General features: G+C 44.4%; 1 protein-coding gene across 1 annotated transcript in view; it reads right to left on the bottom strand.

Annotated features, from left to right (window-relative positions):
* LRRK2 (leucine rich repeat kinase 2) overlaps positions 1–12,351 on the bottom strand; it is a 253,679-nt gene that overhangs the window by 205,141 nt on the left and 36,187 nt on the right. Inside the window, 2 exon segments of the mRNA XM_033958543.1 lie at positions 9,604–9,723; positions 10,820–10,951. Of these exon segments, the coding sequence (XP_033814434.1) occupies positions 9,604–9,723; positions 10,820–10,951 (252 nt within the window).

Here is a 12,351-nt window from a genome sequence, read left to right on the forward strand (position 1 = left end):
GCGGAGGTCTGCAAGAGGTCCAGGAGGGGGCGGGTGGGTGCCAACCCAAATACAAGACGAGACCCCCATTTTTGGGCCATTTTTTGACCCCCCAAATCTCATTTATATTTGAGTATATACAGTAAGAAGCCAACTAAGGGAGGTGGGAGGGTTGTGAGAATATCTACCTGCTGTCCTCAGATAACACCTGTTACAGGTAAGTAACTGTGCTTTATCCCAGGACAAGTAGGCAGATTATTCCCACATCTTTGACTCCCTAGCTACCAGGGTCATGAGTGAACCTGGTGAAATAGAAAGGGTTGGAGGGAAGTTGGCATTTAAACAGAGAACACATTTTTTAGAACTGCTTTGCTGAACTAACTGTTCCCTCTACGCCTACTCTCTACGCCTGTACTCTCCAGAATGGATTATTGAAACTCTATCTTCAATGGAATCACTGCCAAAAAACTCAAGCGCCTCCAGCAAGTGCAGAACTCTGCAATCCGCTTCCTACACGACCTTAACTACCACGACCCCATCTCTCCAGCCCTCCATGAAGAACACTGGCTGCCGATTAACAAGCGCTGTGTATTCAAAGCTCTTGTAACAGTCTACAAGAGATTCCACCTCACCACCCCAGCCTACATCATATCCAAACTCCCACAGTACACTCCTGCCTGCTCACTCCGCTCTGAAACTGAGAAACATCTGCACATCCCTGCAGGAAGATCCCTCTTAATGGAAACAGCTCAAACGCTCATACAGCCACTTCATCCCCATCTCTGGAATCAGTTAACCACCCAGATAAGATTTCAAGTCTCACTGACGACCTTCTGGAAAACGCTGAAGACCCATCTCTTCACCTAATCAGCCTACTCCCTGCTCTCCTCCTCCTCCTGCCTTCTCGTGCTCCCCCTCCCCCCTCTCTCTCTCCTTTTCTCACTCTCCTGGCTCTTCTAGGAATGCCTTTGTCCTGTAAATTTTTGTGAATGTCAATTGTAACCCGTTCTGAGCCCCCGGGAGAATGGAATAGAAATTGAATTTTAATTAAATAAATAAATAAATAAATTTTCCAGACAGTAGTGGGATGTGAAGATGTCCTCAATGGGAGTAGAGCACAGATGAACTACTGAAGTCACCATTGCTCTAACTTTATGTGTAGTGACACGGCCTTCCAACATTAGCCCAGACCGAGCATAGCAAAAGGAGATAAAAAGTGGAGCTCCAAGTCTGTTAGGATCAAATGAGAGGAACAGTTGTATACAAGTCCTGTGAGGTTTGATTTGATCCAAGTAATAAGCAAGAGTACATTTATGTGCAGTCCAAAGTGTGGAGTGCTATTTTGTCCGGGTGTGAGTGTGGCCTTGAAAAGAAGACAGGAAGTACAATGAAGACAGGAAGTACAATGAAGACAACTTTTGGGAGAAACTTGGGATGAACTACCTTATCGTGGTAGAATGCTGCAAAAGGTGGATCGGACACAAGCGCTTAAAGCTCACTTACTTGGCATGCAGATGTAAGTGATGTGAGGAATATTACTTTCCAAGTAAAATTTTTGAGATTTGAGATTGAGCTGAATGAAAACTCCATTTGAGCCAGAAAAGAAAGGACAACATTAGGGTCCTATGCCACTGGAGGTGGCTTAAGAGGTGGATTGAACATTGTCCACTCCAGCCACATGTGCCACCATAATCGCCTGAAGGTGTATTTCTGCCCAGCAGAACAATGCCTTCACTTCCTGTCAGAGTGGAGCACTCCTGGTGGCTCCCTGCCTGCTGACATAAGCCACTACCATGGCATTGTTGGAGAAGACTCTGACTGCTTTGCCCTCCAGCAAAGACTGCAGTCAGAGCAGCACTATCTGAACTGCTCAGAGTTCCAGTCTGTTGACAGACTATATCTGTTGTCAAGGTGACCCAGGAATCAATTCAAAGCAGGATCCCTTTCGCCAGCTAATGCTGTTTGGCTGCCGTTGTCCAAGGAAGAAGAATTTGCAGGAAGTCTCTCTGAGGCGACCAAGAAAACAAAGCATCCTGGAGGGAGCTCATGTGTGCCTTTGCCCAAGGCACTACCTCTATTGTGGCTGCCATTGACTCAGGACCTGAAGGTAATGCCACGTAGTAGGTTCCAGCTTGGTCAACAGGTCTATAATCTGACTTATGAAGTTTTGTTTGCGTGCTTCTGGAAGAAAGACTCAGCCTTCTGCAGGGTTGAGTAAGACCCCCAGATTTTCCAGAGACTGTATCGGAACCAGGTGGCTCTTTCGAAAGTTCACAATCTGTCCCAGACTCTGCAGTGTCTCCACAACTGCTGCTACCTCTTTTTCTCCTTCCACTTGGGATGGTGCCCTGACGAGCCAATCATCCATATATGGGTGCACCTGCCAACCCACTCTTTGGAGATGAGCAGCCACCATCACCATAACCTTGGAGAAAGTTTGGGATACCATTGCTAGTCCAAAGTGAAGCGTTGAGAATTGTTAGTGATTCTCCAACACATGGAATCTGAGGAACTTCCTGTGGTCCAGGAAGATGGAGATGTGAAGGTAAGCTTCCAACAAAATCAAATATGGCTAAGAACTCTCCTGGCTCCACCTCTGTGATGACAGATCAAATGAACTCCATTCAAAACTGAGATATTCTCAGAGTCGCATTGACATGTTTCAGAACCAAGATGGGCCTCCACTCCTCTAAGCCTTTTTTGGCACAACGAAATATATGGAGTATCTGCTGAAGCCCGAGTCATCTGGAGGAACTAATTCAATGGCTTGGATATCTAGTAACCTCCATAGCATTGCTCAGATTCCTTTTGCTTTCTCTGGGCAATCTGCCAGCGAATCCACGAACTAGTCAGAGAGAAGATGCATGAATTCTTTCTTGCAACCCTCTCTGATAATGCCTAGGATCCAGCAGTCAGACATTATCTGTTCCCAATCATCCAAATAATCCAAGAGCCAACCTCCAATCTTCAAAGTGGCGGTGCAAAGACTGGTGTCATTATGGATTTTTGGCTTGCACTGTGAAGTGGGAACCTGAACCTTGGTTCTTCAGGTCCCAGAGAATTTGTCTGGAGCTTAGAAAGGCTCTCTGAGTAGAAGCTAAACTAAACTAAACTAAACCTTAGGTTTGTATACCTCCTGTGGAATACTAGCAAGAGCACCTGGAGCATCGAAAGGACCCCCGGCTCTGGTCTCTAGCTGTTTAAAATCTGCTATCTGGCAAAAATCTTGCACATTGGCCATAAGATCATCCAGGCCCCTGCCAAACAGCATCTGTATCCTGAAAGGGAGCCAGCTTTAGAAGTCATATTACCTACCCATTGCCTAATCCAGAGTATATGCTAAATGGTGATCGAAAATGCTGAGACTTTCCCCATGGCCCTGATAATGTCAGAGTGCATCTACTACATAGTCTATGCCTGCCATCATAAGCTGAAGCAAGGGCTCAGGGTCCAGAAGGCTCCTAGAATGACAAGCACGTGCCACAATGGAGGCCGCAGCTGCAGCCTTAACTCCTAAGGCTAAAGCCTCAAACTGCTGCCAGAGGACCATATCCAACAATAACAATTTATTATTTCTATAGTGTTACCAGCCGCATGCATCGCTGTACATTGTACATGCAAGAGGGAGTCCATACATAAAAGAGATTAACATCCACTTTGCAGTCTTGCGGATCCTTTAGAACAGGGATCTCAAAATCCCTCCTTGAGGGCCGCAATCCAATCGGGTTTTCAGGATTTCCCCAATGAATATGCATTGAAAGCTTTAGAACTACTTCTCCTTCGCAGAGAAGTGTGGTGGTCACCTGGGCTACTAGGGAGTCCACTTTTGGTAAAGCAAATATTTACTGGCATTCACAGTTTAGCCACCTGTGGTCTTAGCTACCCTAAGGGAGCCTTCAGGGATCTCCCAGGGCTCTGTGACTAGTATCCTCATATCCAGGTGCCACAGAAAAGACATGGTTTGAGCCTGGATCCTGCTCATCAGAGAACACTAAGAAGACAGGGTTTAAAGAAGGTTTATTTTTAATTCTCTAAGGGACTCCAATGACCTATAGTATAGCAGAGGACTTAAAAAATTGGTGAATGGAGGGATCCATAACCAATACCTCCTGGTCCTCCAAGTGGGAAGTCATTTCTCCTAGCAAGGGAGCGTCACTTTGGGAAGTAAAGGGATCAAATCTGACCCCCCTCATCCTCCGAGTCCCTGTCTGTTGGACCATTATGGTCCAGCATAGCCTCTGCTTTCAGGGAGGAAGTGCTCTGAGTCTCCATCAAAGACTGCATGTTGGTCTGCTCATCCACTGTCTGAGAGGGCAAGTCTCCTTGTCCCTTAGGGTGGAGCAAATGCTTTTTCTTGGGCTGCAAAGCTTCTAAGCCCATAGGGTGCAGAGCTGCTGTCCTAGAGCCCCAGATTTTTCATTCTACCTAATAGGATCATCTGCTTTTCTACAGCCCTAGAGGCCTGTGAAGGGGCTGAGCCCAAAGCTCCCACTCCTCCATACCATGCCATATGACACATGACGCACAGGCACTCTTCAGCTGCCCATCCAGCGCAGACAAGGCATGATATGGGGTATAAGAGTCTGGAACTCCATCCCTATAAGATATTTTACAAAAGTTGGAGATCTTAGGGTAAAAAATAAAATAAAATCAGGAAATCCAAGATGGCCAGCAAGGCAGCATTTTGGCACCAAAAAACCCAACTTAAAAACAATTCAGGGCTGACCACAAACAAAAAAAAAATATGATTTTAGAGGAGGGGGAACAAAGCCCTAGCTGCAGAAACAGTAAAAACACAGTTTTTCAGACCCCTCTCCCTGATTTTCCTATAGGCTGTCACAGCCTATACTCATAGACCATGTGCTGGGGAAATGGTGCATCAGCTCCCTGAAAGAGTAGCTAGATCTGAAAGGATTTTCTGCCTCAAGCCTTCAGTCAGCTGTCATGCCGAGATTTCCTGGCTGCCAGCCTCCACCCCTGGGTCACGATGAATGCTGAATGAGGAGGTGGGCAAAACCACAACTGGCACCGTGAGTGCCCCAAGAAACACTATTGATGCTTAACAGCCTGCATGAAAATAAGCAAATGCTGAGGGCCTGAAACCCTGAGCTCCACAAATCTTCAGCAAGCTGGCTGTAGAGGTCCCAAAGGATTCATCTGCCAACTGCAGACTAAAGTCTGATCTTCTCCAAGAAGGCACAGCAGTTGCTTGAGCCACATAAAAACTGTGAACGACCAAAAGAAAAAACAACAACCTACCACAAAACAATAAAGGGAGCAGATCAGCAAAACACCTTCATGTTTGCCTGCAGAAGGAAGAACTGAAGGGGGTAGCAGAGACCAGGGAGGAGGAGAAGAAGCTAAAAAGCTGTAATTGACATCTTCTGCAGAATGCTCGCAGGCAGGTATGAACAACCTTATCTCTCAGCATACCATTCCTTTTAGGCCATATTGTCTTTATTTATCTTCATTTTTATCTTATTTCTATACATATGGGGACAAGAGATCAATGCATATGCTCTAAAAGAGCGGAGAGGGGAGATATGACCGAGAATTTTAAATACCTCCGTGGCATAAATGCAGAGGAGCTAGGCCTCTATCAACTGAAAAGAAACTGAAACAAAGGAGCATATGAGAAGAATGAAAGGGAACAGAATAAAGGCGTAATCTAAGGAGACATTTCTTGACAACTGAGGTGTTAGAGATGAGGACTATATCTGAATTCAAGAACGCATAGGATAAGCACAGAGGATCTCTCAGGGAAAAGATTGCAGAAGTTTTTAGTTGGTGTGAATTGGTAGACTGGATATATGCCATATTGTCTTTATCTGCCATCTATTTTTTCTGTTTCTAGCTGCAATACAATAGAACACAGAAAAAGATTCACCTATCCATACCCTAATCTTATCCAAGAGCTATTATCTCATTGATTTCCACTGAAAAATACACAGGACTAACCTCAAAACTGTAGATAAAAACCTGTGGCCACTGACAATTATTGATCCATTATGCATCACCAAACAAAATAAGTCTAGTTCTAAAGTTAATCTGTTACATAGCTACAGTTTCAAGACTATACAGCACATAAATTATGTAGCAGATTGTAACAAATGGAAAATGAGCATGAAGCCTGACAACTGGATTATCAGAATAATGCATTACTGCTTCACATGCACCACCAACAATACCAAACTCATGCAAAAAAAAAAACCCTCAAAAACTGCATGTACCGTGTCACAACAAACTTTACTTAGCTAATTTACCAAATGGGAATGTGATGATTTATTCTTTTGGAGTATTATGTTAACAGAAGGCTGGCCATTTTTCAGCTCTCCCTTTTGACTCACCGTCACACTTATTTATCTAGAGAGGATTTTGGTAATTCACCTAAAACTAACAGATTCCTGAAGATACTGATCAGGAGCTAAGGAAGATCTCCATTTACAATGTCTATTGTTATTTATCCTTGTTGGCAAATAATAAATATTCAGTAAGCCATCCTTTAAAGCCCCCCAGGCAGATAGACAAGGGTGACCCAGTCGACATTGTATATTTGGATTTTCATAAGCCGTTCGACAAGGTTCCACATGAACGACTACTTTGAAAAATTACAAGCCCTGGAATCGAGGGTGAAATACTCACGTGGATTAAAAACTGGCTGGTGGATAGGAAACAGAGAGTGGGGGTAAATGGACAATACTTGGACTGGAAAAGTGTCACGAGTGGAGTAACAAAGGGTTCGGTGCTTAGACCCTGTGCTCTTCAACATATTTATAAATGACCTGGAAATTGGTAGAATGAGTAAGGTGATTAAATTTGCAGACAATATGAAGTTATTCAGAGTAGTGAAGATGCAGGAGGATTGAGAAGACCTGCAACGTGACATAAACATGCTTGAGAAATGGGCCACGACATGGCAAATGAGGTTTAACGTGGATAAGTGTAAGGTGATGCATGTCGGTAACAAAAATCTTATACAGTACTTGGAGAGACCCCCTAGGAAAGAGACTTGGGAGTACTGGTCGACAAGTCAATGAAGCCATTTGTGCAATGCGCGGTGGCAGCGAAAAGGGCGAACAGAATGCTAGGAATGATAAAGAAGGGGATCACGAACAAATCGGAGAAGGTTATCATGCCGCTGTACCGGGCCACGGTGCGCCCTCACCTGGAGTACTGCGTCCAGCACTGATCGCTGAACATGAAGAAGGACATGGTACTACTCAAAAGGGTCCAGAGAAGAGCGACTAAGATGGTTAAGGGGCTGGAGGAGATGCCGTACAGTGAAAGATTAGAGAAACTGGGCCTTTTCTCCCTCGAACAGAGGAGATTGAGAGGGGACATGATCGAAACATTCAAGGTACTGAAGGGAATAGACTTAGTAGATAAGGACAGGTTGTTCACCCTCTCCAAGGTAGGGAGAACAAGAGGGCACTCTCTAAAATTGAAAGGGGATAGATTCCGCACAAACGTAAGGAAGTTCTTCTTCACCTAGAGAGTGGTAGAAAACTGGAACACTCTTCCAGAGGCTGTTACAGGGGAAAAATCCTCCAGGGATTCAAGACAAATTTAGACAAATTCCTGCTGAACCAGAACGTACGGAGGTAAGGCTAGTCTCATTTAGGGCACTGGCCTTTGACCTAAGGGCTGCCACATGAATGGACTGCTGGGCACGTTGGACCACTGGTCTGACCCAGCAGCAGCAATTCTTATGTTCTTATGATTAGAAAAGCAACCACTAAAACCCAAGATCAACCCAAAGGTGAATAATACTCTCGGACAGTACACCTGAAGTGGCACACTTAAAAGTCATTGGTATGGAGCAGGCTGATAATGTCATCCAAGGGGGCAAGGCAAAATGCCACTCCACCAAGTCAGCCTGCCTAGATGGAACAACAAAGTCTCAGATGCTTTACACAGCAAATGTCTCAAACCGTGTGCAAATGGTAACGTTCACAGAACACCTCAAACTAGGCGCATTTAAAAGCCGTTGGTATGGGACAGGTTGATTATGTCATCCAAAGAGGCAAGACAAAATGCCACTCCACCAAGTCGGCCTGCTTACCAATCCTTTTGCATCTGAAAAAAAAACAAAAAACATTTCAACCATTCAAGCAGGGTTGGCTTTGGGAGAAGGAGGGGGTGCGAACACGCAGGGCAGGCAGGGATCCCCAGCGTGCAACTTAATTTTGGGGCAAAGCTGGAAGGCAGGGAGGGGGAGGGGGCACGAACTCAACAAACAAGGAAGGGAAGGGGCATGAACATGGAACACAGAAGGGAGGGAATAGAAAGGGAGAATTGATGGGCATGAGTGTATGAGGGAGAGATGGTGCACATGGGGAAAGGAAAATTGGGCAAAGAGAGGAAAGGAGTGAGGTAAAGATGCACGGGGAATAGAAGGATGAGAGGGAGAAATATTGGATATGGTGGTGGAGAGGGCAGATTGAAGGGGAGGAATGTTGGACAAGTGATGGAGGGAGAAATGTGACATTGTGCTGGAGAGGGATGATAGAAGGAGAAATGGGTATGGGGCTGGTGGGCAGTGGTAAAAAATGCTGCACATGATCTAGGGGATGAAAGAGGGAGATATGTTGGATTTGGCAATAGAGGGGTGGAAGAGATGCCTGGATCTCTCAAGACAGATGGACAGTGAGAGAGAGAGACATGTTGCTAATAGGGATGGAGGAGGAAGAGTGAGAGTGAGAGTGAGATTGGTTGGGGAAGGGAATGGGGTCCGGAGGAGAGGAAGCATGAAGGAGGTAGAAAGAAAGAAATATTGGATGCACAGTAAGGAAATACAACCAGAGACTCATGAAACCACCAGACAACATAGGTAGGAAAAATAATTTTATTTTCAATTTAGTGATCAAAACATGTCAGTTTTGAGAATTTATATCTGCTGTCTATATTTTGCTCTATATTTGTCTATTTCTCTGTAGTTGTTACTGATTGCATATTTCAAAGTCATCTACTTTAACCTCTTTGAAAAAAAAAAACCAAAATATAAATGATAATGAACATTTTCTCTGCATACAATGTGCTTTGTATTTTTAAAATTTTGTGGTTATCATTATGTATTAGTAAGATTATATTGTGTGTATATGAAAAATGGATGGAAGAAATTGCATTACAATTAGTACTATTATTATAGAGGTGGGGTCTGGGGTGGAGCTTGGGCGGGGTACTCTGTTGGTATTTGTTAGGCTTAGGGGGTATTTGGTAGAGAATGATAAGGTGACAAAATTCATCACCGTTCCCGTCCCCGCGGATAACCGCGGGAAATAATCCCATGTCATTTTCTAGTGTCTGTTTCAACCTCAGTCCTTCTACCCCAGCATTCTTCAACGCAAAGCTTGAGGGTCAGTGCTTGTGGCCATTCATACTCTGATTCTTCCCTCTCTCCTTAAAGAATGACATGAAGATGATTTCCCGCAGTTATCCGCAAGGACGGGAACGGTGATGAATTTTGTCACCGTGTCATTCTCTAGTACTTGGCTTGAAAAAGTTGAGAAACACTGGTCTATTGCACTTCCTTTGATCCCACCCTCACCCCCTGCATTTACTACACGACATTAGTCTACAAACCAACATCTGCAAAACTACTTGTTTTATTTCAGTAATACTTACTGAGAAGAGCTAAGCAGCTCAGGCCTGCTGCCTGCAGTTTGGCATTTGAAGGGTACTGACCAACAGCTGCCATGATAACTTCATGGACGTAATTCAGTACTAGGATATTGAAAAAATTTTCTGTAAAACAACAAAAATGTTAACAGTTTTATAATATAAATATACAACTCTGAAATGTAATTAGACAAAGAGAATGCTGGGGGAGGAGACTATATGCACAAGAATCTTAAGCAGAAAAAAGCAGTAAAATATATAATGAATACAGTTAAATTTAAATAAATTCAGTAATTTGCTTGCACCTGTTTCAAGCAAGCCTGGGGACTAGCACCATCATACCTACAAACTCACTTCAGCCTACACAACCCCACTAGAACGACCAGAAACAAAAACATCTTTGCTTACCCAAAGACTACAGGCTGCAGATACAAATCCTTCTTGGACAGAACCAAGCGAACAGACAGCAAATCTGGCTGAAAAACCACATAAACGAACCCAATACAACTTATAATGCATTCCGCAAATCGATCAAAACCGCCCTATTCGCAAAATTCATTGACTAAAACAGTCCCCTCCCCCACTAGGACTCCCCTCCCCAACAAACGCCTTTCTCTCTCTCAAGAAGCCCCTCTTTTTCAGATCTCCTCTACCCTTAGAACTCCAACTTATGGATGTCCTAAATCTCTCAGATACTCCTTGCCCATAGATCTCCAATTTAACACGCAAGTTTCCCATTTAGACTATCGTACTGCATTAAGACTCCTTGTACGGTATCATATTTAGACTGTATTATATGTTATTGTATTTAGACTCACTGTATTATATACTATTGTATTTAGACTGTATTATATGTTATTGTATTTAGACTCACTGTATTGTATTGTAAGTGGATCTATGATATTGTATTGTATTAAGATTTTTGCTATTCGCTGAATGTCCAGCCTTCTTATAATGTAAACCGCCTAGAAGTCGCCTGACTATGGCGGTATAGAAAAATAAAGTTATTATTATTATTAATACAAAGTGCTGACTGAAACAAAGAGAAAAATGGAATTCCCACTACTTCATTATAGAAAGACACTGAGGGGTAATAACCAAGGCTCACTATAACAACAAAGTTGTGCAGCTCATTCTCCACATGACAAATTCTACAAAATACACAAACATAGCAAAAAGTACAGTATTAATCATCTCATCTCAAGTCAGGTAGAAAACTCACCTAATGTCAGTTTCTGGAACAAACAACAACTCACTTCCTGAATTTTTTCATTGTTTTGAAAGGACATCATTAATTGAATTATAACATTGTAGCATCGAACATTCCCAGACATAAGCACTTCAGCATTGCTGGCTGAAACAGATCAAAAGTGCATACTTTTTTGTTGTTGCAATTTTTGGAAAAAAGGCTCTTAAATTCTTAGGACATATTCTAGAAAAAAGAGGTTAGTCGTGCAGGCTGCCTCAGGCATGTTATGTAAGTTTTGAAGCAGCTCATTATGTTAGGATTTAATTCTTCAGCAAATAAACACGTACAGCCAGGGCCAGATTAAAGGGTAGGCCTAGGAGGCATGTGCCTTGGACCCAAAATGGTCAGGGGGGCCCACCGGTGCGGTGCTTTAGGGCCGTTTGGGCTCACCCTCGCTGGATTCGCTGGCAGCAGCGTCATCCCCCCCCCCCCCACCACACACACACACACAGCAGTGTTGGCAGCGTCCCGGTCCCCCCTTCCCCGACCGACCTACCTCTTTCCAGCAGCAGCAGCACTCTAAACACGCTGCTTCGCAGCAGAGGGAATCATCGGCGGGAAAAGGCTGCGGGCCACGAAGCAGCGTGTTTAGAGTGCTGCTGCTGCTGGAGAGAGGTTGGTCGGTCGTCTCGCGGTGGGAGGATCGGCGGTGTTTGGAGAGGAGAAAATCAAGGTGGCGCTACCTCTCACGTTCCCTGCTGCTTCATATTTCAGGGGCACCGGAGGAGAGGGGGGCCCATGACCTCCCTGCTCTCTAGCCCCGTTGCACCCTTTGCTAGCTCTGTTTTCTTTCTTGCCAGCGACTCCCTCAAGTGTCTCAGTCAGCCATAATGGTGCGAGAGCATTGCTGCCGCCATCCTAACTGTGAAAGGTAGGACAAAAAGGAAGTGCCCCCTCACGTGACTAGGCTCTCAGCAACTTTTGATTTTGACAAAATGCCTTTCGATGCCCTGCATGTTTGATGTTTCAGAAGCAAACCTTACTGGAGAACGAAGTAGAATTACGTTGCTAAAAGTCAGTGCATTTAGGTGAAATACTTGTGTCTGTTTTATACTTTCTGATATTTTAATCGCCATTTAGGCCTGGGCATGGAGGGAAGAGAGGGAGGGAGGAAGAGATGCCAGGGCTTGGAGGGAAAAAAAGAGATGCCAGGGCATGAAGAGAAGGGAGGAAGGGTGGAAGGAAGGAAGAGATTCCAGGGCATGGAGGGAAGGAGAAGGTATGCCAGACCAAGGGAAAAGGAAGGGGGAAAGAAAGGAGGAGATGTCAGAGCATGGAGGGGGAGGGATAGATGGAAGAAAAGGAAAGGAGAGAAATGCCAGGGAATCAGGGAAGGGAAGGAGATAGATGCCAGACCGTGGGGTGAGTAGGAAAGAAAGGAGAAGAGAGAGATGGCAGAGCATAAGGGAGGGGGTGGTGACAGACAAAGAGAAATGGAGAGGTGGCAAAGCTGAAATGAATCATGTTCAAAGGAGAGAAGGGGCACAGGATAGACAGTTTATGGA

This window comes from Geotrypetes seraphini, chromosome 9 (assembly GCF_902459505.1).
Source record: "Geotrypetes seraphini chromosome 9, aGeoSer1.1, whole genome shotgun sequence".
Lineage (NCBI taxonomy): Eukaryota > Metazoa > Chordata > Amphibia > Gymnophiona > Dermophiidae > Geotrypetes > Geotrypetes seraphini.